This window comes from Battus philenor, unplaced genomic scaffold (genome assembly GCF_028537555.1).
Source record: "Battus philenor isolate CCGP_79_NKW_IND1 unplaced genomic scaffold, ilBatPhil1.0.hap1 SCAF_1, whole genome shotgun sequence".
In the NCBI taxonomy this organism is placed as follows: Eukaryota; Metazoa; Arthropoda; class Insecta; order Lepidoptera; family Papilionidae; genus Battus; species Battus philenor.
The window spans coordinates 11,241,598-11,263,594 of NW_027181661.1; the positions used below are offsets into that span (position 1 = coordinate 11,241,598).

At 32.6% G+C, this 21,997-nt stretch overlaps 3 protein-coding genes across 6 annotated transcripts in view; 1 reads left to right on the plus strand and 2 right to left on the minus strand.

Annotated features, from left to right (window-relative positions):
* The window catches only part of LOC137919368 (angiopoietin-related protein 2), a 53,916-nt gene extending 49,026 nt beyond the window's left edge, over positions 1 to 4,890 (minus strand). For both annotated transcript variants that reach the window (XM_068762433.1, XM_068762424.1), the window contains exon 1: positions 4,829 to 4,890. The gene's annotated coding sequence lies outside the window, so the exon portion shown is untranslated. The remainder of the gene's footprint in view (positions 1 to 4,828) is intronic.
* A 4,406-nt stretch (positions 4,891 to 9,296) lies between these two features.
* Prx6a (Peroxiredoxin 6a) lies at positions 9,297 to 12,738 on the minus strand. 2 transcript variants are annotated; one of them, XM_068768478.1, is made up of 6 exons: positions 12,670 to 12,738; positions 12,392 to 12,568; positions 12,126 to 12,301; positions 11,746 to 11,947; positions 10,052 to 10,124; positions 9,297 to 9,528 (listed from the first exon to the last, which is right to left on the minus strand). In XM_068768478.1, the coding sequence occupies exons 2-6, from the start codon at positions 12,475 to 12,477 to the stop codon at positions 9,394 to 9,396; spliced, it is 672 nt and encodes a 223-aa protein (XP_068624579.1). In that variant the 5' UTR covers positions 12,478 to 12,568; positions 12,670 to 12,738; the 3' UTR covers positions 9,297 to 9,393. The 2 variants fall into 2 exon arrangements, with proteins under 2 accessions (XP_068624579.1, XP_068623894.1); XM_068767793.1 differs by having other exon boundaries at positions 12,392 to 12,736.
* Positions 12,739 to 13,812: 1,074 nt separating this feature from the next.
* On the plus strand, positions 13,813 to 18,530 carry LOC137919499 (autophagy-related protein 13 homolog). Of its 2 annotated transcripts, none has more exons than XM_068762596.1 (6): positions 13,813 to 13,986; positions 14,159 to 14,507; positions 15,956 to 16,154; positions 16,252 to 16,417; positions 16,881 to 17,018; positions 17,590 to 18,530. In XM_068762596.1, exons 1-6 carry the CDS (start codon positions 13,813 to 13,815, stop codon positions 17,821 to 17,823), a joined length of 1,260 nt encoding a protein of 419 aa, XP_068618697.1. In that variant the 3' UTR covers positions 17,824 to 18,530. The 2 variants fall into 2 exon arrangements, with proteins under 2 accessions (XP_068618697.1, XP_068618704.1); XM_068762603.1 differs by having other exon boundaries at positions 16,255 to 16,417.
* The last annotated feature ends 3,467 nt before the right edge of the window (positions 18,531 to 21,997 follow it).

Consider the following 21,997-nt stretch of genomic DNA (forward strand, 5'->3'; position numbering starts at 1 on the left):
TAAATCGGTTTTAAAGTTTACGCTTGTGCTATACGTTCGCTTAGCTGCTATGCCCTTGGCCGATCGCTGTCCCTTCGAAATTCAAGATGCACTCGCACTATGAGCTTTTTGCAACATATCCGTAGACGAATAATTCACGTCGTACATCGATGGTTTGTTAGAAAGATTTAGGTGTCTAAGCAAAGTATATCCCCACCTTACGGTATCGAGTATCTACTTCATAAAGTATGACGAACAACCGTGCCGACAGCGGTTAACATTAGCTCTGGCAATTAGAATTAAACCTACAACAATAACACCTTTTTGACCTTGATCTCAATTCAAGCGCCTCCACCTGTCTGCTATTGGAGCTTAAGAAAAAGTAGACCATTAATATCCGTTTATCGGAATAAGCTACAAGAAATAAATAGATAGACACAATTTTTTGTTCAATGCATATAAATCATTGTAATATTAATTTTATATGTAAAGGTAAATCAAAAGGCAATTGGTGTAATATTAACTAGGCGAGCGCCTTAGTATTCGCATGATTAGATTGCTTCTCAAATTTCAAACCGTTCATTTTATATTAATGAATATGTCTAGGTACAAATTTTATCTACACGTTCAACGTTTTGAAGAAGTAATAATAAGATAAAAATTATGACACGATTTCCTCTACACCATCCAAATGATATTTTATAACTATTAAAAAAATCATACAATTTACAACCTTATTTATTATGTAGCTAAAAATATTATCACAGGAGAACAGTTAAACTGATCCTATTTACAAACCAAAATTTTTATGATCAGCTTCTAATGACTATAACATCGAGGCTGTTCCAATTTTCTATTTTTTTCCCTAACGCCCTAACGCACGCCAGTCCAAATTGTAATATCAAATATAATTTACTTTACGAAACAAGCTGTAGCGTGGCGTGTTTGTTGTAGCTGAGGTTTTGAATGTAATTTCTGATGCTAAGGAAATAAAAAGAGTTATTATTATTATTTAAAAGTATTCATTAGGTACCTATACAATTTAACCAATCATTATGTAGGAATGTAAATAAAAACTTCAATTATTACCATTCATAATAAAGAAGTTTATCAAGGGCTGGATCATCTTCCCTAGATCATAGGAGCACGCACGATTAAAAGAACAAACTTAATGACAAATAAAATTATACTTACATAAATGTAACATAGTATATAATAAAAAAATGTGCTTAAAACTCTAATTTCTACAACAATCGCCATGTTACTTATTTAATTAGTAATTAAAAAATTACTGAATAATTTAAAATTAATTACAAAAAGTTTTTATAATGTTGCTTTATAACAAACTACTGATTGTTGAGGAAGTGAATGTGGCCATGATTTTTTAAAGACACCTCTCGTTTCAAAGTGCACGTGCACATTTTCAACCAACAATTGTTACATCAACAATTTATTATTTTTTTTATGCCGCAATATTATATTCAAGAAATCAAAGAAGTGCTGAAATCATTTAAGGATAGGTTTGAATTCGTTGCAGACCACCATTACAATTAAAATTGAAATAAGTCCAATCAATTAATTTTTACTTCCCACGGAAATCGAACCAAAGCCTACATAGAAAGTCACGCTATTACAACTGTAGAATAGTGTAATTAAACGGATAGCATGTCGAGGAAACCGTTAAGATTCATGAATTCTAGATAATTCATTCTCAATTACTTGGAACTCCTCACAGGAGCGGATCGTAAATTCATAACTAATTATTGTACCAATCATGTAATAGTTATTTTGTCAAGAAACTATTTTCTATAGTGATATAAGTAGATAATTAAAAAAAAAACCTTGTAATATTAACTATCTTATTTATTACAAAGGAATTGGTGTCATATAGGACAAACAGATATTCTACGCCTTTTTTTATTCAGCTAGCGGTTTTACGAGATATGAATTTCTATTACTCACATTTGTTCATTTCAATGATCGCAGGACCAAATTTTTTATAGGTTGGTTATAGGTGTATATGCTATAAAGGAGTCTTAATATCTTAATGTGTAGATGGTTTGCTATAGAAATGCGACAGGCCAATCACTATTAACCCAAATTTTTAAAATGTTTTTTCTTACTATATTATATGTAAGTTTTTCAAAATTTCTGAAACGTTTTATAAATACATTAACCAACAGCAAATGAGGTACACCATCATCCTATATAGGCAAACGTTTAAATGTATCCAGTGCTACATTTACATAAGTGATTTGATGTTATAAAAAAATTATGTGTTCTATTATTTAATTTGCGCTATCAACCTGTTTGGAATAAAAAAGTAAAAATTGTTACTAATGTTCTATGGATTTACAGAATTTTCGATTAAATTTTATATTATAATTATTATCTGAACACTGTAGTTCTTTGGTATTTAAAATAGATTAAATTTTAAACTCGGAGGTATAATGAATACGTGAGAAAAACTCTTTTAATAGAAGTCAAGCAACACGAAATGTTAAATCATTAATATTATGCAAAATATTTAATACTCAGTAACAGTACCGAGCACCAAAATGAAATGTATAAAACGTGCCTAAACTAAATGAGCGTTGTTGAGCAATAGTACATACCGCCATCGATGAGGACGTAACAATTTTTGACAGGTGAAGTATGCCGGCAGAAAATGTATCGACTGTTATCCCGGTATAAAAGAAATTAATATATCATGTACACTGTACTTAAAATTTTATTTATAAACCTGAAGTTTTTATAAACGAGTAAGGTTCCATCATATGTGTTAGTAACCAGTGTTGCAAATTAATAAAAATAAATATAACAGATAGAAGAGGAAACTACAATAGTTTGGCGTAACAATTTCAAAAATATATTTATTCGATGGAGCGAGAGCTTGATCGATTACTTTAATAGCTCGGGGAATTCATTTAAGAAAGCATTTCATTTATTTTAACGAAAATAATAAAATTTTATTTAACGTTATTGTTATGTGCATTGAACATACGAATAGAAGAAATTGTATATTTTGTGAAAGCATTTCTTGTCTCTTCTTGACAGGATAAATATGTTCCACGTTGGTTGAAAACAAATGTATTAGTAATAAGTTTGAAGGCAACAATTTTTGCAAATAAACCTACTTTTATAGACAAAATAAAATAATCATTGTACCGCTTGATGTTTGATGAATCAGCAGCAGCCCTAAATATCAATTTATATTAGTTGTCGGTTAATCGGTAGTCGAGCATATTGTTCGCGATAAATGCTCCACTAACAGTCGAGTCTTCAGTTCGAGACTATTGCATACACCACACGGAACACAGTTAAGCAATCCGGCTCTTTTAAAAGGAATTTGTTTTTTTCCGCTTGATTAATGAAGAAGCTCACCCAACAGTGTTGTACTATAGTATTCAAATGTAGCTCAAATCTATCACTGCAAAACGGCGTAGACATTATGTAAAAAGAAAACGAACAAAATCTAGATTAAAACGAATTGATATCGAACAGCCGGAAACATCATAAGCCATAAACACGAAACATACTTGCAACCAATTTATATATATATATATATATATTCCACATATGTACTTATCACAACATTTCCGGAATCATAAGTCTTTAAGAATTGGAATTTGAACTTTATCGAACAGATCAAATTGGTTAAGAAGAGATGTAACGAAATTCCATCCACAAGTTTGTTTGTTTGAGGGGCGTTAATAAAAATAATACATATTTTTAATAATAGCTCTTATAGGCATAAAATTTGACAATAATATTTTTTAAAAAACAGCCATAAAAGACATTGCGGGCCCCATGGCCAAGCGTACTGGGGACATCTAGTATTAATTAACATATTAACTATCACAGATAACATAAACATTACAAACAGTGGAAGTCACAGTATTTATCCTTAAGTAAATCTTTTGGAATAAAAAATGATTACAGTCGAGCGAATCATTGCGAGGTGGACTACGTCTTTCAGTGGTTGTACTTGACAAGTTGAAAATCGAAATGCTCTTAAACTGTAACTCCAAAGTGGTCGCTAGAAAGTATTTTAAGCAAATATATATTTGCGACAAATTAACCGATATTGTAGTAGTTAAAGGAAGTGTAAAAGTCGAAAGGTTCTTACTGGTAGTGTTGATTAATATACTAACCCATTACCCGTAGACCTTGGTGCATTTTAGGTCGATTGTACTTGAACAAACATATTGCTTTCGATAATTACGCTCTGTATGTACATGTCGTTTAAACGTGTTATGTAATCAGCACAAATAAGTGAACGGACCTTTAATAAATTTTTCCATTTTTTATTACGATTTTATTTACAAATGGTTGTGGAAACAACTTTCGAAACAAATTTTAAAATATTTAGCAAATGTTCCACAATCTCGAAAAATTTTCAATGAAGCTTTAGTTTTAATGATAAAAGTATGTTAATCCCCATACATTTTATACAGTCACTAGCCATGCAGCTTTACAAATAATACAGAACCTGAGATTCGAAGGCTACACCCATTAATACATAGCTAAATACGTATTGAAATATGAATAGTACACCAAAGTAACAATTTCAATTTGTTAATTATATGTGAGAATTTCGCTTACATTATTCAATCCCTTCCCTGTTTTTAAAATGAACTTAGCTAACATATAAAAATAGAACCACAGTAACATCTCCCTCAACATTATAAAAAACTCTACAGCTAATAAATTTTGATTAGCATTAATAATCTAGAATCGTTAAAGATATGTATAATTAATAACATCTGTTCGTTGTTGAAATACGCAATCATCTATAAACGTAGAAAACAAATGATATGATGATGTAAATATACAGTTCTAAACTGACCTGTTTCGAACGGATGACCGGCTGGATAGAGTGAAGTTCCTTTGTGGGAGACGGGGAGCGGTAGCGGAGGCGGGCGCGGAAGCGGGCGCGGGCGCGGGTACGGGCGGCGAGGTCCTGGGCAGACGGCCGCCCGCCGCCGCGCTCGTCGCCAGCAGCATCAGCAACCACCACTTGGGCATCGCGAGAGCACGAGGCGAGTACGAGCAAGACACGCTCGAAAACGCACTGTCAAGCGACTGGCCGACTTGCGTGGTATGCGCTCACGGCGACGTTCACTTTTGTTGTGGCGGCAACCAGCGCGCCCCACCACGATGAAAGTGAGTGCTTTCACTGATCGCCGTGCAACGGCCCGCTGAGCCGATCCCCGGCAAACACAGCCGCGTCCCCGGTCCAGACACACCTGTCATGTTCACTTCATCAACTAAATCATTCGGTAGTCGTGAATGACTGATCTTAGGGTGTAAAAAATGTTTATTTCATCGTGCAATATTTATACGTAGTGAAAACGTATTTAAAATCTCCTCTTGAGTGTACAATATATTTCTATTAGTTATGGAAATAGACATTATTATTTACTTACATACAGATTAAATTATTAAGTAACGCTTATTAAGGCTTACTGGACCACTAATGTAGCTTGAGCGTGACACAACTTAATCTAATTTCTATCACAACGGGTTCACGTTTCAATAAGACGAGTGCTTTAAACCACAAAAATCTACGCATAATTTTTTAAGTTTAGTCTCACTACCTGTTAACATTTTTGTATAAACAGAAATGGGTATCAAAAACAACAAAATCAAACCGCGACCTGAGGTATGACTTCAAGAACCAGTTCTAAAGTCCGCTGTTTGTTGGTTTAGCAACTATGTGGTATACAATATGCGTAGAGAGATACGAAACAGTTAATAACTAAATGATAATTTCTATAAAATAGTTACTACGACCTGCGACAAAAAACACAATTTCTATATTTTTTTAGTAGCCAAAAATGTTTCTCCCTCATGGTGATGTAACTTCTATCGTATTTACTAAAATTTTATAGGCTTGAGAAGTATCGTACTAGAGGACATCAGAATAATAAGTTGATTTTTCTATTCTTTTGCATACTGTATATTACTGCAACTACCTCTGACTATTTGACACGATTACTCCCTCGTACGGAATCGAGATAAAGGTTCACGGTGTATGACAGGGTTTTCCCATTCGTTCACTTCCGGAAAAATCTAACATTAATGAAACTCAAGATGGCGACTGCGACCCGGTTACCGACTTTTGCTCTATTACTCTCTTATTCAATACCTCTGTGGTTTTCAGTAAGTTAGGAGATGTCGTATACAATAAAAGCTCTCCGGGAACTGTGTTCGTGCGCTCGCGTAGCGGTCGTGTTTCATGGATTTTGTGAGAGCTTGTCTTTTCTTTGACGGAAATACTGCTAGCATTAACCCCGATAATGGACTTTTTTCATCCCAAGGAAGCAACCCCCTGGGGCTCTCAAGTGAACCTGCCAAAAGTTAAATTTTTGCAATGTCCAGTATTTCGCTACGTAGGACCTTGTAGCTCACTGGAAGGCGATTGCATAGATCTCGGACTATGGTTTTTTCTCCCCCGTTCAAACAATAATTACGACATTTCTTACAAAATGCAAAAAAGAAGGAGCACACAGTGGAAGGCATCGCCGACATAATAAAAAAAATTGATCGTTTTCGCCGCCACCGAATGATGAAACAAGAGACAAAAGTTTTATTTAAATCATGAGCATGATGATTAACCTGAGTCCGCTAAGCCTAAATATGTTGACTTTTAAGTAAAAAACATAATGGTCGTGAAATGTTCGAGTTTTATGTTTGTCGATTTTGCAGGTTCCCTTTGCGGGCTCGCATTGGGCAGGATCCTGAACGGATTTTTAAAACATATTAAGTTAAATATATTGTTAAGCCTGCACTGACGCCGACGCGGAGTAAACAGCGGACGCCGACGCCATTTGAACACGCTAAACTATGATGAACAAATAGGCTCCGATTCCGTCGCCAGACATAAGAAATATTTCAACAAGTTTCTTTGTCCGAATGTTCAATGTTACTTAAATATAAATGTATGATTATTAACCATTATTTCTCTCATAATGTAAATAAATATTTTTAAAGAATATATATTAAAAGCCTACCTACGCATCACCAGACACATCACATACACACATCACACACACACACACACACACACACACACACACACATCTCTAATAACAATAGTTCACATATCTTTCACTGCCATAGTCGATTAAGACAAAAGAAAATAATCAAATCACGAACAAAACAGAGCGAGCAATTTTCTTGTATAACAATTTAATCGATATTTTTCATCTCATATTTAATCCCATGGGTCATATTTAATATACATTTAAGATGACAAAAATAACCATACGAAAAAACCAATAAGAACCAACGCGTCTCACCTTCGCAGATACTGGAAAAAATGAACGTCACAAATCTCAGCACCTACATATATGTATAGAAATATTTATAATCCCAAAGATTCATCAATCAGAACTTGGTAAGTATACTGGGTCCACTTAAGATTACAAGATATAATGTGGGAAATGGTATTTAGGAATACGTTATGAGAGATTTATAAGAGATGTTTTTGTTCGCTTCGGTGTCAGCTTCGGCCCTGGGGCCTGAGGCAACGGCGGAACCTGCATAATCGCCTGTAAGGTCGTCGGTGTATACGTCGGCATAGTCTTATTATTCAGTGTTGGGTACGGTTTCTGCGGTGGCGTCGGCGTCTGCGTGGTCGGCTCCTGTGACAACGGCATGGCCCTTGATGTCTACATTTGCGTCGTCTACGTTATCTACACTACTGTGTCGTTAATGTCATGTGCATCTGTGTCGACAACGTCATAAACACCTGCGCCATCAAGGTCGTCTACATTGTCTTCATCGGCGTCGGCTATGCCGTCTACATCTGCGTCGACTACGTCGTCTACATCTGCGTCTTCAACGTCGTTTATATCGGCGTCGCCTACGTCATCTTCATCGGCGTCGGTTATGTCAGCTACACCTGCGTCGTCAAAGTCGTCTACTCCTGCGTCGTCACCGTCAACTAAATTTGCGTCGTCTTCATCTGCATCGTCTACGTCGTGTTCAACTGCGTCGGTAATGTCATCCACTTCTGCGACGGCAATGTCGTCTTCATCGGCGTCGACAATGTCGTCTTTATATGCGTCGGCAACGTCGTCGACGTCTTCTCTATCTACATCGTCTACGACGTCTATATCTGCTTCGTCAACGACGTCTAAACTGCGTCGACAACGTCGTCTACATCTGCGTCGTTAAAAGCATCGGCTTCGGTCTACGCTTCACTAATGCTGTTGACGTAGGTACTGGCAAGGCGTCATCGTTGAAGTTGACGACGACTTCCACCTGTGCGTATACTTTTAGATTAGTGTTAGCATCGGTTTCGCGCTCGGCGTCGGATCCAGATTCTGCGACAGCGTCGTCCACGTGGTCGTCGGCATCGACATCGGCACTTGGTTGCTAGGCGATGTTAGAGATGTGAGAAATGTGGGAGATGTGTTGCGAGAGATGTTTCTTATACATTAAAAATACACACTAAAAATGGAGATGAAAACAAAACATATAACATATCAGTGGTTAGGTTAGGTTAGCAAATTATAATACAATTATATTCAAATAACATTAAACATCCGGACAAGGAGTCTTGCTGAGATATTTCTTGTCTAATGGAAGCGGGACGACAGAGACTCCGAGTGGAAACCTTATATCCATATTTTCTTCAGTTATAGTCGTTAGTACCATACAATCGGCGCCCATCTAGAAATTAATATTAAAATAATTATTGTTATTGTTATTTTAATATGCTCCTCGGTCTATCCTTTAACATTATGAATAAACCGTTAAGAAGTTATTATGAATTATATTTATTGACTAACATTAGCCTTTTCTGCGTCGGCAACGTCGCCTACATCTATGTCGATATTATCATTGATTGTTAGATCGACGGTGACGCCAACGCAGAAGACGGCGCAGAGGCCGGCAGTGTAGCAAATGCTCATGAGGAGGCGGATTCCGAAACGGACCCCGACGTCGTTTCGACGCTTATACTTATGAGACGCAACCGCCGAAGCATGTGTCGACGTCTTCTGCATCTGCATCGCTACAAGCATCAGCGTCGGTCTCCACTTCACTAACGTTGTTGGCATTGGTTCTAGCAAGGCGTCAATGTCGACTAATTCGTCGGATTCCACCTGTTCTTTGGCATATACTTTGAGATTGGTGTTGGTATCAGTTAGGCACCCGGCGTCGGATCCAGATTCAGCGACAGCGTCAACGACTGTGTGGGGGTCGGCTTCGATATCGGCGACTTGGTTGCTAGGTGATGTTTAATATGTTGAGAGATATGGGAGATGTGTTGCGGGAGAAGTTTCTTATACATTAAAAATGCACTCTTAAAAATGGTTTATTAATATTTTTGAGAGATGAAAACAAAACATATCACATATCAGTGGTTAAGGCAAATTATCATACAATTATATTCAAATAACATTAAACATCCGGACAAGGAGTCTTGCGAAGATATTTCTTGCCTGACGGAAGCGGGATGACAGAGACTCCGAGTGGAAACATCATATCCATATTTTCTTCAGTTATAGTTGGTAGTACCATACAATCGTCGCCCATCTAGAAATTTTTGTAACGATAATTATTGCTATTACTTATATGCTACTCGATCTATTCTTGATCTTTATGTAATAAACCAGTATTAAGTTATTTTAAATTACTTTTCATGTGTCTAATATTAGCCTTTTAGCAGTAAAATATTATTGAATTATGATTTATGCAAGAAACACTTGGTGATCTGACTGGTTGCATTTCAAAATTGTTAAAATATTAAACAGGATGGAATGTTAAAACAGATCCCACCAAAATCTCATCAAAAAACTAACAAAATTGATGTAATAACCTCTGTGGAGACATGATTATGTATTGAATAGGTAATAAAATTAAAAAGCAAGCATTTCTATCAAAATATACCGTATACATCAGAACAGTTTAAACAATATCAGTACATTGAGCTATAATGTATGACCATGAGAAATTATGCTGTTATATTTTTTTTTCATATATTATATTTATTATATATTTCATATATTTTTTTTCAGATACAATAGAAGTTAACTAACCATTTTTTTATTAAACTAACCTTCCAATCAACGGGGGTAGCAACCTTAGCTTTATCAGTCAGCTGAAGAGAATCTAACACACGTAAGATTTCACTGTAAGAAAGAGAAGTCAACTATAAGTATTTTACTTATTTATACAAACAGATGTATATGATTTCAAAGAATAGATAATATTTATAGTTAAATAAACAGTGCTCTTTAACCTGAAAATATTATCATGACTTAATATTAATTTAATAACTAAATCATATCGGTTGGCAAAAGATTGTCAAATGAAATTTATACTCATCTGATTCATAAACATTTAATTGAATACTTAATACATTGTTATAGCTTGATAACAAGCCTGTCATATTTTCCCTGCATTGTATAATGTTAGAAACACAATGGACACAAGAATGTTACTTTTAATATTATCTAAGAATTCTAAAATATTATACATATTACACTCTAGTTCACATAATTCATAATCTTCTACCTTGACAAAAGTATTTATATGATTAGAACATAATACAATGAATTGTAACCCTCTGGGTTAAGGACAAGTCAAATGCTATTTTAATAAGCAGAGATCAAACATATAGATGCATATTACCCTAAATTTCAAGTGTAAGCTTATAATGGTAAACATGTAATGAAAAAAATATAAGTATATAAATGTGCAAATGTGACAACTATATCCATAAATGCAAGCAGCATAAAAAAGTATACATAATCATTATGTATAATTGCATCACAGTCAGACACATTGAAGCTGCTTTCATAATTTTTTTAATATAGAATACCAATAGGAAAAAAGTAGTAAAAACTCTGATTTATGCTTATAGGACAATTATATATTGTAAAGAAGTATCCAAATTAATCCAATAAAGGATTTTCTTATTTAATTATTAAGAAAATTTTAACATCCTAACATATAAACCTTAATATTTAGAAAGATATATATCTATGATGAAATTTGATATATTTATACACAATTCAGTGAATGTGAGAACGAGTACCTATTTAAGCTTGATTTGCTTTCTGTATTTTGTTACAGCATTTGTTACAGCATATTCTAATTAGTGGAATGGCAAATTATAGTGGTAGTGGTCAGACTGCATAACAAGGAAAACAAAACCACAGGGACCTTAGAGTACTGGAGTATATATTAAAGGCCAGCAAGTACAATATAGGATGCACCCACAAGAAGGTTTTTAAGGTCTTTGTAGGTCCTTTCAACTGGTTATGGACATAATATGGTTGAAATGAAGATGATTATATGTATACTTCATAACATTTAATTCTAGACAAACATTAGGTAACAACAATATATAATGTATTACAGTTATAATAATTTTCCAATTTGTGTTTCTCTTAATGAAAATTTGATTAATTGTACTATTGCAATATATACTGAGTCAATAAAGATTAATAGAATCTCTGATAATTAAAGTTTATAATGAAGAAATTTAGTAGTTAACAAAATAACTTCATGTTTAGAAATAAAAAAATTATCTTTATGTGCAATATGTTCCTATTGGTATTAAAAGCTCGGTATGTAGTTGTCATTTACATAACTTAGCACAGATTGTCGGAAATTGCTAGATACAGGCCCCTTTCAATTGATGAAAATATATAAGGAATACTATCACCAGCATTGGACATTCTTTGATGAAGATGGTATAGTAGGCTACATATAGCTTGTGACAAATCATTTTAAAGATTTTCTTACTCAAAATTCCTGCCAGTAGTAGCTGGATAAAGAATTGAAAGTCTAAATTTCTTTTTTTGGTCTATGATGAACACAGCACGAGCTGTCAATGGCATTCCAGTTTCATCCAATTCATCTTTGTCTACCATTCCCAACTTTGCAGCTAAAGCTCGGTCCTTGTCTTCAATTATTGGGTATGGAAATTTCTCATCTTCATTACAACCTGTAAAAATACAAATAAACTTTTAATAGAAAAGCCATACAAGTTTGCAAACATGACAAAATATATAAAGCAAAATATTGAAAATATCCACTTACAGAATATAAGTGTGAGACAGTACAGAATAGTTAATAGTAAGAAATAAAAATAGGTTTCAGTATTGATCATTTGTGTAACAAACCTGCATAGCATTTGATATCTTTGCACCAGTCAAAATGTGATGAAATTGAATCACATGACAATCCAATAACTTTAACATTACGTTTTTCAAATTCAGGCATTAAATTAATAACCCTGGCTAGCTCTGTAGTACAAACAGGAGTAAAGTCAGAGGGATGAGAAAAAAGAATACCCCAACTGGAAATAAACGTTATAGGTAAATAATAATACACAGGTTCATGTATAAGAAATATAAAAATGGCATTAGCGCTCGAAAATTAAACTTACGAATCTTCAAGCCAATCGTGAAAATCTATTTCGCCTATAGTGGTGTTGGCGGTGAAGTTTGGAAAAATGTCTCCTAACTGGAACATTTTTTTCTTGTTGTTCTAAATCTAACCAAAGGGTTTTTCTGCTTCGTATTTAAAACCTCGTTACAACAGTTTCAGTAGCAAGGATAATTTTCTGCGAAATGTCGGAAACAATCAAACTATTCTAAATTCAAATAATTTCGAAAACATTAACATTATCAAAAAACTTTAGAATTTACTTTATAACAACTTTACCAATAAGTTTTTACATAAAACTGAAATTTTATTTAAGTGATGGTAACTAGCAAAACATAATTACGTTATGAATAAAAGAAAATAAAGTGTAAGAAAAAAACATGACATCAATTATGAATATTAGCAATAAAAATCGATTCTCTATTTCTGCATAGTAAAAACTAGCACACTTTCTGAACTAAAAAAAAAGATTGTGTTAAAATGCATACAATTCATATTAATTAATTTTATAATAACAATGCTTATCTGCTATTCTTAACAATAAGTGTTACATTAACGAGTTGCCTTCTTAATCTAGTAATCGAGTTACGCTTTTGACGCTTTTACAATTAAAACACTGTAATACTTATAATAGATACTTGATGGCAAAAATTGGCGCCTAAAAGATATGCCTAATGAAAAAATACAAAAGAAACCTAGAGATTTGTAAGAAAAAAAAATGATAAATAGAAATGTACGATTGATATAAATATATCTGATGGTCGGTATGCCATTCCAGAAACCACTATGCATAGCTTTGAACTTTAGTTACACACTAAAATTCCAAAAGAAGCAAAGAATTTGTTTTTGACTTTTTTAATGTATTTGATTTCATGTTAAGAATAACGTAATCCTCTATATATAGTATATTTGCCAGTTTCCAAGTACTTCGCGTTAATAGAAAATCCTTAGTTAAACCTATTCTTTGCAATGATTGAGTAAACGAATTACTTACCAAAGCAATACTCTTCGAAAATATACTTAATCGATTTTTTATCCCTTTAAATCGTCTTTAACTTATTTTTATTTAAAGAATATTGTATCCTGTTCAAAAGAGTCTAGAATTTATTGTTACAACTATTTATAGCATTTAAAAAAATCCTATCTAATATCATAATCGTTTAGAAATTGATGTTTAAAAATTGTTAATAAAATGACATTGTTGTTATCTGTATATCGTTCTAATAGAAATCAGAATTTACTTTTGATTTATTAGTTCCGTTATTGAATTGTTTACGTAGTTATTACATATATACATATATATATCTATATATAATAAAGAACATTTTTAAGAAGCTTGTGGACTCAAATTAAATGCTTTTATCGTCGTTATTTTGCATTATATATTGTAAATTGTAAAGTTTAGTAATTATTAATAACACAATGACTGCTTTAAATTTAGACACGCAAGATCGTTTTAAATTGCATAAATTTACTAAAATATTAACATTAAAAGTTGCACAAATTGTGGTTCAAAGTAGACAAGGGAAGAAGATTACTCCTGATTACATAGCTTCAAAACCAGAAGAGCCTCCCTCTTCAACTAGTTTACAATGGGTACGATTAAAATTTGTGTCTATCGTATTATGCACATTTAAATTTGATTGTGGCCTTCATATTTATTGTATTATGTACAATTTTTGAGATATATACGTGTGGTGCAATTAATAAGTACCAATAATACTGTTATAAATATTAACTTGTTTCTGTCATTTTTTCATAATTTTAGTTTAATTTATCGATTCCCGATGAACCAAGCGTTAACACAGATGCAAAACGTGTTTTAAATGGTGAAATCTTAGAAGCTTTAGCTAAAGTCTTATGTATTGAAATATCATTAAGAACCAGTGATGGAGATGAAATGGTACTTGAGGTATGGACTGTTAAATTACTCCCAGGATGTGATGCCAGCATTACGTCTGTATCTGCAGTTTATTATAGAATGAGTATTATGCTTAAATCAACTTTAAGTATTTCAAGAATTACTCCCGCATATAAATTGTCAAGATCACAATTTAAGGAATCATATAAAATTTCACATAAAATTTATGGGGGGCAGCCTAATCTAGAAATTTTAGGTAAGCTTATTAACAATCATGTATTAAGTGTCTATCTGTCAAGAACTAATTATCAAAAAAACATCATACAGCAATGCAGTCAAGCTGACACATACTTTGTTTATCATCAAAAATCTTCATTATCATTTTAACCTTTTGAGTCCTAAGCAGCGCAATTGCACTGTTCAGATTTTATGTCAAGAAAGCCCAGCACATTTCAAGCACTGTGGACAATGTGTGGTGTGACGGTGCATTACGGAGTGCCGTTTTGGAGCGCTCAGGTTTACTTACGCAAGTACATCACACAGCTCCTTTTGGAGTAAATAGTATTTTTTACAACAGGTAGAATTGTACTATAAAAATACAATAATATATACAAAATAAAAAGTTTAATAATTGTTAGCTTTTAAAAAAAATTTGAACAAACTTGAAATATTTATTAACAAAGAATTTAAATTGAGAGTAACAATTATAATTGTTAGAAGTAGCGATTATCAAAACATACTGGATGAATTCCTTTTCTAAATCGCTTGAAAATTAAGTTTGATACCCATACAAGCGCTATTGCACTGCCTGGTGTTTCTTGACAATTTGAGAAATATTGTGCTTTTTGGGTATTTTCATACATATATAGGAAAAGCGCGATCGTGCTGCTTGGGATTCTTCAACAGTGTTTTTTCAATACCGTCTGAGACTCACTTAGTTAACATATCTAAGACGATAGGAAGAGAAGTTTTAAAAAGAAAGATAAACATGTTCTATTGATAACCTTTATATCATAATGTTAAATCCTTTTACGATTATAATCTGCAATAGATATTTCCCTGTATGCTTTCTCAACATAGTTTCGGCAACTTTGTGTGATTACCACAGTGTCCCCTTAAGCTGGTTATGAATTTTAGAGAACCAAAAGAATTTGTAATAATAATAGTAAAGGCCTTTATTTAGTTACATGATAAGTAAGCTAGTAATTTAAATCTTAGTAGTAATTTTTTTCTTGTATTATAATGTGCCAAGTTTCTGTGGGCCTTTTGGCACAGACCTCTTCTAAATTTTTTTATTGTGATAACAATCTTGCTACTCTTCTAGATGTATTCAGCTGTGAGCTGCGTCAGATTGTGTGACCACCTCATCACTATCTTTGTTGCTTGCGTAAAACAACTACTTTGTTTTTCTTTTATTATGCATGAATTTATACAAAGTCAATACATTTTTAAAATGAATTACAACTCCAAACCTTCAACAAATAAAAGAAAAAAACAAAAATTATGGAGTATTCAATTCAGTTATTTGTTAAAGTTATTCTATTCACATTTCACACACACAACACAGACCAATCTGTCACTAAGAATACTTGCCAGTTTTTCATATTTTAAGATGACTAAGGTAGAAAAAGTGTAAATTATTAAAAAAAAATTAGCAATAAGGTCAAATCCGTTTATTTATTAATTTATTATTTTGATTATCAGGTGAAAATCCCAAGACTGTTAAAGTTAGTGAACTTCATACACCCATTGGTACAATACTTATTGAAGTGATATATAGAACAAAGATGACAATGCTGCCAGAGGATAGAGGATGTTTAATTGAAGCTAACTCTAATAATTCACATGCTAACATAATGATGAAAAGTGACCATTTCCCAACAGAGAACCGTACAGAAAAAAGGTACAGAAAAAGACATTGGTGCCTCCTTAAATGTTTCAATGTTATAAAGCATATTAAGTGAATGTAAATTTTCTTTACAATCAATGTTGTTTTTCAGAAGAAATTTCATAGAGAAAAAGGAGTGTGACTTGTCAAAGCCTTTGACTGCTGGCGCTTTTGTAGATGTTGAAAAAATTAAAGAATTACAGGACACACTGTACCAACAACTGCCTCCTGAGCCCCCATTGGCTTGGCTGCTTGCAGAAAAAGATAAGATGGAAGCGGTAAAAATTTTAAAGTTTTAACATAATTTCCAATTAATAAATAGTGATCTCCACATCCATAATCTTGAAATATATGTAAAAATTATTTTTAAATGCTTTCATAACAAACTTAATGTGTTAAATTTATTTAGCAAACTGAAGAAATTTATTAAGCATGGCCTCTGCCAATAGGCCTTTTACACTACTTCAGATTATGTTTAGTAGGTAGTGGCGCATTATCAAGTAACAAACTTATTTTGAAACTGTCAAACAAATGATTGTATGGATCTCATGTAATAAAACTATTTTGATTTTTTACTTTTTTTGAACTAGAAAACTATTTTGTGTAGTATGTGTGTTTATTGACCGGTGATGGAAGGAATAACATATTTGATTCCCATTTTTAACAAAAAACACATGTTTTTAATCTTATGTTATTGTTCTGTACCAAATTTAAGCTTCTTATTAATATTTATTTTTGTAGAAAATGAAGTTAATGGCAATATCTGATGCAATGAAACAAAATATACCAGGAAGCAGTACAGAGACACCAGCTTATGTCTCTGCCAGCAATGCTATTGAAGTACCAAAGTGTAAAGATAATAGATTTTGCAGTTTAATAGTAAGTAACAAATTAACCTATGTTTGTAAATTACCCGATGTCTGCAGCATTGAGATATAAGCTATCACTCTGGACCTCGTTGTTAAGCTGGCAGTAGCTCAACATGCCATATAAGGGATTATGCTTGGTATATCTCTACAAGTAGAAATAAAATATGAGAAAATCTGTAGATCGATGAGAGTAACCAAAATATCTAGGTTGGCAAATACAAGTGGCAGTGGGCAGACACATAAAACAAATAGTGGCTGGGCCTTAAGGTTCTGGAGACTATGGATTTATATGCACAGCATAAGATATAAAAACTTGTTACGGTTGTTGGAAGATGCTGGATACAGGAGGGTTTCAACCAGTTCTATAGGAAATGTATGGTGGCCCATGTATGATGAACAAATTTGACACTAATTTTATGCTATAATTTTTTAGGATATCAGTATCTTCTCTTAGACTACAAATGTTATTTTAATCCATATATGGATTTCTATTGTCCAATATTAAATAATTAATCATCAGCAAGAAAATTACTAAAGGCTGTGGAATGTTTATGAATAACAACCACTATATCTATTTCCAGGAATTTCCTTTTGCTGATGGCAGTCCAATTGCTGAGCTTGCCGACTTCTACCAAGAATGTCTACAGGCTAGGTCCACCTCTCGTGAATGGACAGATGGATTAACAGAAGTTTCTGTTTCTACTGCATCAGAGTCTTTAGAGCAACAATTAGCAATGTTTGAGGAGGCTGTACCAGAATTCGACAGTTTGGTTGCTTCAATGTTAAGCAACTCTGATAATGAATCTGATCATTAAGTACAAAATCAAAATGTTACCTACAATTGTGTGAGAAAAATGCATTCAGGGTCCTTTTAGTAAGCTTTTTATATATTAAACAATAATATGGACACAAAAAATTGTTAGTGTATGTGAAAAAGGAGCAAAATGTTGAATTGCAAAGGAAATCAACAGTCTCCTATTTTTAAAGACTGCAAAGCTAGATACATTAAATCATAGATAATATAAGTAATCAGTGTATATTGTACATTATAACTGATTTCGTAAATAATCATGGTTTTAGTGTTTGTTAACATTTAAGACAAATTTTGGTTTAAAGTTAATGAGCAAGTGATAGTTTTTTCGCGCCATTTCCGTAAAAGTATATCATTTTAGTTGATGCACTTATGACAGTGATCATGTTTGTGATAGGTAGAGGTACTGTGATTCTCTATCTTTTGTTGCAGAGTATCATTTGTGTCCACCATAGATCTGATTTGATTGGTCTATAGAATAGCAAAGTTGCATATTTTAATACTGCCTTTAACATAATTATGTGGTGCTTTTCATTAATTTAATATGCAAAAGCTACAAAAGGTTATATTTTAGTTATTCATATTGCAACAAAGTTATTGTGTTGGAAATTGGATTTTTTTACGTTTTCCTGCAATTGTTTCCACATTTGGATTACAATAATTTCAAATGAACATTTTAATCAATTTATATAAAGTTAAATGTTATTTTATTTTTAGCCTAAACTATGCTGTGGGTTAAGGTTTTTTTTCTTAGAATTATGATAAGGAAATGTCAGTCTCTATGAATTTAAAATACAAATCATGTTAAAGGTTTATATAATATGTTTTAATGTTTAATGAAATTGTATAAAAATTTATAAAAATATTGAATAATAGAATATTTACTCATTGTGATTTTAAAGCCATGTAACAAAAAGCATTTTCATTCCATTTATTTAGCACAAGTGCTTGTACTGCGATTATGTAATGCAATGGAATTGCACTATTTTTAGTTACAGCATATATATGGACTAATTTTTTCTTGTGATTTTTTATACAAAATTTATTTTTACAGTTATTATTTACTTTTTTACTAAAATCATTTTTGGATGGATAACAGCAGTATTCTAATGATACATTCAAAAAGATAAGTCCAACTTTTAAAAAATATAACTTTATACTTTGTTTTTAAATTAGTATTTTTAGTATACAAACTAATTTGATGTACATGTAAGATATATCGATGAATTGTTTGTTAAATATTACGAAAAATATTAAAACTAACTGAAATATTGCTATTTTATCTAAATTAACGATTTGTGGTAGATTTTATATACATGTCATATATTTATAGCTTTTGCTCGGATGAAATGACCCTGAAATGCACAGAGAGAGATGTCTCATTACTAAATGTTGAAATTTGTAGTTTTGAACACACTAGTTAACCATAGAGTAGAGTATGTATTATTAGATACGCCTGGGACTATTTTGTAAGTTTATATTTAAAACTGAATACCTTTTTATACCTGGATGTTGACTACAGCCATGTAAAATTTCCATTATCAATAACTCGTCGTACTTTCAATTTTCAAAAGTGAAAGGTGTAATAGTACAACTGGGGTAAATAAGGTTTGTCTGTTTGTGTTTATTAATGTGTATTACCTCCATACAAAATCTTCAATATTTATTAGTGCCTTAATGATACAGCAATGATGGCATCTAGTTTTAACATGTTACAAAGAAGTGCCAATTAGTTTTAAAATTAATTTATACCTACTCATAGCCTGTCAAACTATCAGAGTCTAACTTTATGTAGTTGATAGATTTTATTGTAAAGTTACAGTCAATGATATTTATGTGTCTGTTATAAGTGATAACTTTAAGAATTAATCTTAATTATGTTGCTAGTCAAATTATAATATTTAATTGTGTTACGGTTGGCAACGTGAAAAGATTTTCATTCGTGTACTATGTATTTTTGATTATTGTTTTGTTTTTATTTTCATATTGGTTTAGTCCTACATATGATTTTTGCATTACTTGGTTTACCTGGATATGTCACTTTGTCAGAATTGATTTCTGACAGGAAAGGATTCCCAATTCCAGTGTTGCTTCTGCATTAGAAGGCTTTTAAAGATTTGCTTAATTATTCATATTCATCAGGTACATTCTTGATATTGAATTATTTAAGTTTTGGGAGTTTGTACTCGGTATCTACTGTAACTGTTTGGCTTTAACAATTTATATATTAGAATAGTTTAATTTTTGTTTATGCAACCATTGCTTGTCTTGTGCATTGGGTGATAATTTCATTTATATATTGATATAAGAACTGTAATTAAACAAAGGTTCGTTTTCCTAGTATTTAAACGTTTTTCCTTTTATTGTCTTTAATGTAGTTGCAAATATTTAAATGTACGTTTCAATGCATTAGTGATTTGTGAATATTTCAAACTACTTTTTTAAAAAACGTTACATGTCAAAAGTTTGTTGTTTATACCAGAAAAGAGGCGTTGAGTTAAATGTTCAACACAAAATGTAAAACGTGTATTCTACGCGTTATATAAAGTTTGGATTAATATAAACCATGTTTAATTATTTTTTCATGATGAATTTAACATGAAGCTCAACTTTTTTCATTTTGGGAACTTTTATAATTTAAAAACCCCGAACTGGTGTAGGTTAAAGAACCTACGTTTACGTATACATAGAAATTTATGGTGGCTGCGATGAATACAATTTCTTCAAATTAATCTGAATTTTATTGACGGAACTCACTACATTCTGACGGCGCTTATAGATGGCTTTAGTAATTTCCACAAACTTGAAAAATTGAATCAGAGTATTAAAAAATAATCAACGGCTTGTATAATATAACAAATATTATTTTATAAAAAAATATTCGAAAGCGTTATTAATTTTTTTTTTGCGTGTGGAATGCATTATCTACTCGCCCTTATGGGACAGGAACACTATGTCAGACTTACCAATACCTCCGCGATGTTTTCTCGTAGTTAGTATGCTACTGAAACGCTTGCGAAAACGTCCACTGTCACGTCAGTATTGACTGCTCAAGCAGCCCTTTCGAAAAATGAATGCCCCTCTTTCCATTTAGAGCTATGCCAAAACAAAGCGGGTCCGTTGCCTGCTTTGGATAATAAGGACGAGAAATAAGGTCTGCTATGTTACGGCAGTTCTCTTTGGGAAGAGAGAGGGAGTTGGGGTAACGGACTTCACATAGGCCAATGGAACCGAAGAGAGAACAACTACTGTGAGGTGGAAGTAGAGTAGTCGTCCACTAGTTCCTACGTCCGATGTGGGCTTCTCGTGTCTATCTTCGGTGACTTAATAGTCACGTAGGCTTCTCTTAACTTCACCGTCTGGTATCAAATCACAACTATTGAGTCCGCTGCCACAACTAAGCGCATAACCATTTAGTGAGAAACTATTCATCACCCTAGTTATAAACATTCTTCAAACTATGATATATCAACAAAGACTGATACTTTTTCAAAGGATTAACAAATCTGAATATATTTTTACACCTCAAGACATTGATTGTGTTAATTAAAACGGATAACACCCTATAGTAAAAATTTAGCAATAATCACTAACATATGTACTTTATTTTAAACATTAAAACATTTATTGTTATTCAATTTTTGACAATAACATGACTGCGATGTCTTGATAGCCGTTTTTGGTTCAATGCTGATGACTTTTACATGCTGTCCAATTACGTTCTGGAAGAATATCATAATCATAGGTTGCAGATGTTTCTTAAGTATTTAATAATGATAAATAAAGCTATAATAAAACTTAACATGAATATATACCAGATACTCGGGTTTCAATTTTAATTTGAATAAAACACGTAAAGAAAAGTTACCAATACTAGTAATAGTAGTCATCGTCGTTATCGTAGGGATAGTGGTATCCGTAGTTATTATAATAATATAGTCAACGGGAATAACGTAGTCATTGACTACAGAAATGACAAGACCTACGCCTACGACTACGTTGTCGATGTCATGGCCGTAGACATAATGGTAGTGACGGTAATAGACACAAAGTATTACACAAAGCTAACGTGATATCCGAAGACATTGAATCAGCCACGTTCGAAGTGATAGTCATAGAAATAGTCGTAGGAATTTGAGTTGTACCCGTCAACTTTGCATCAGTAGACATAGCCGTCC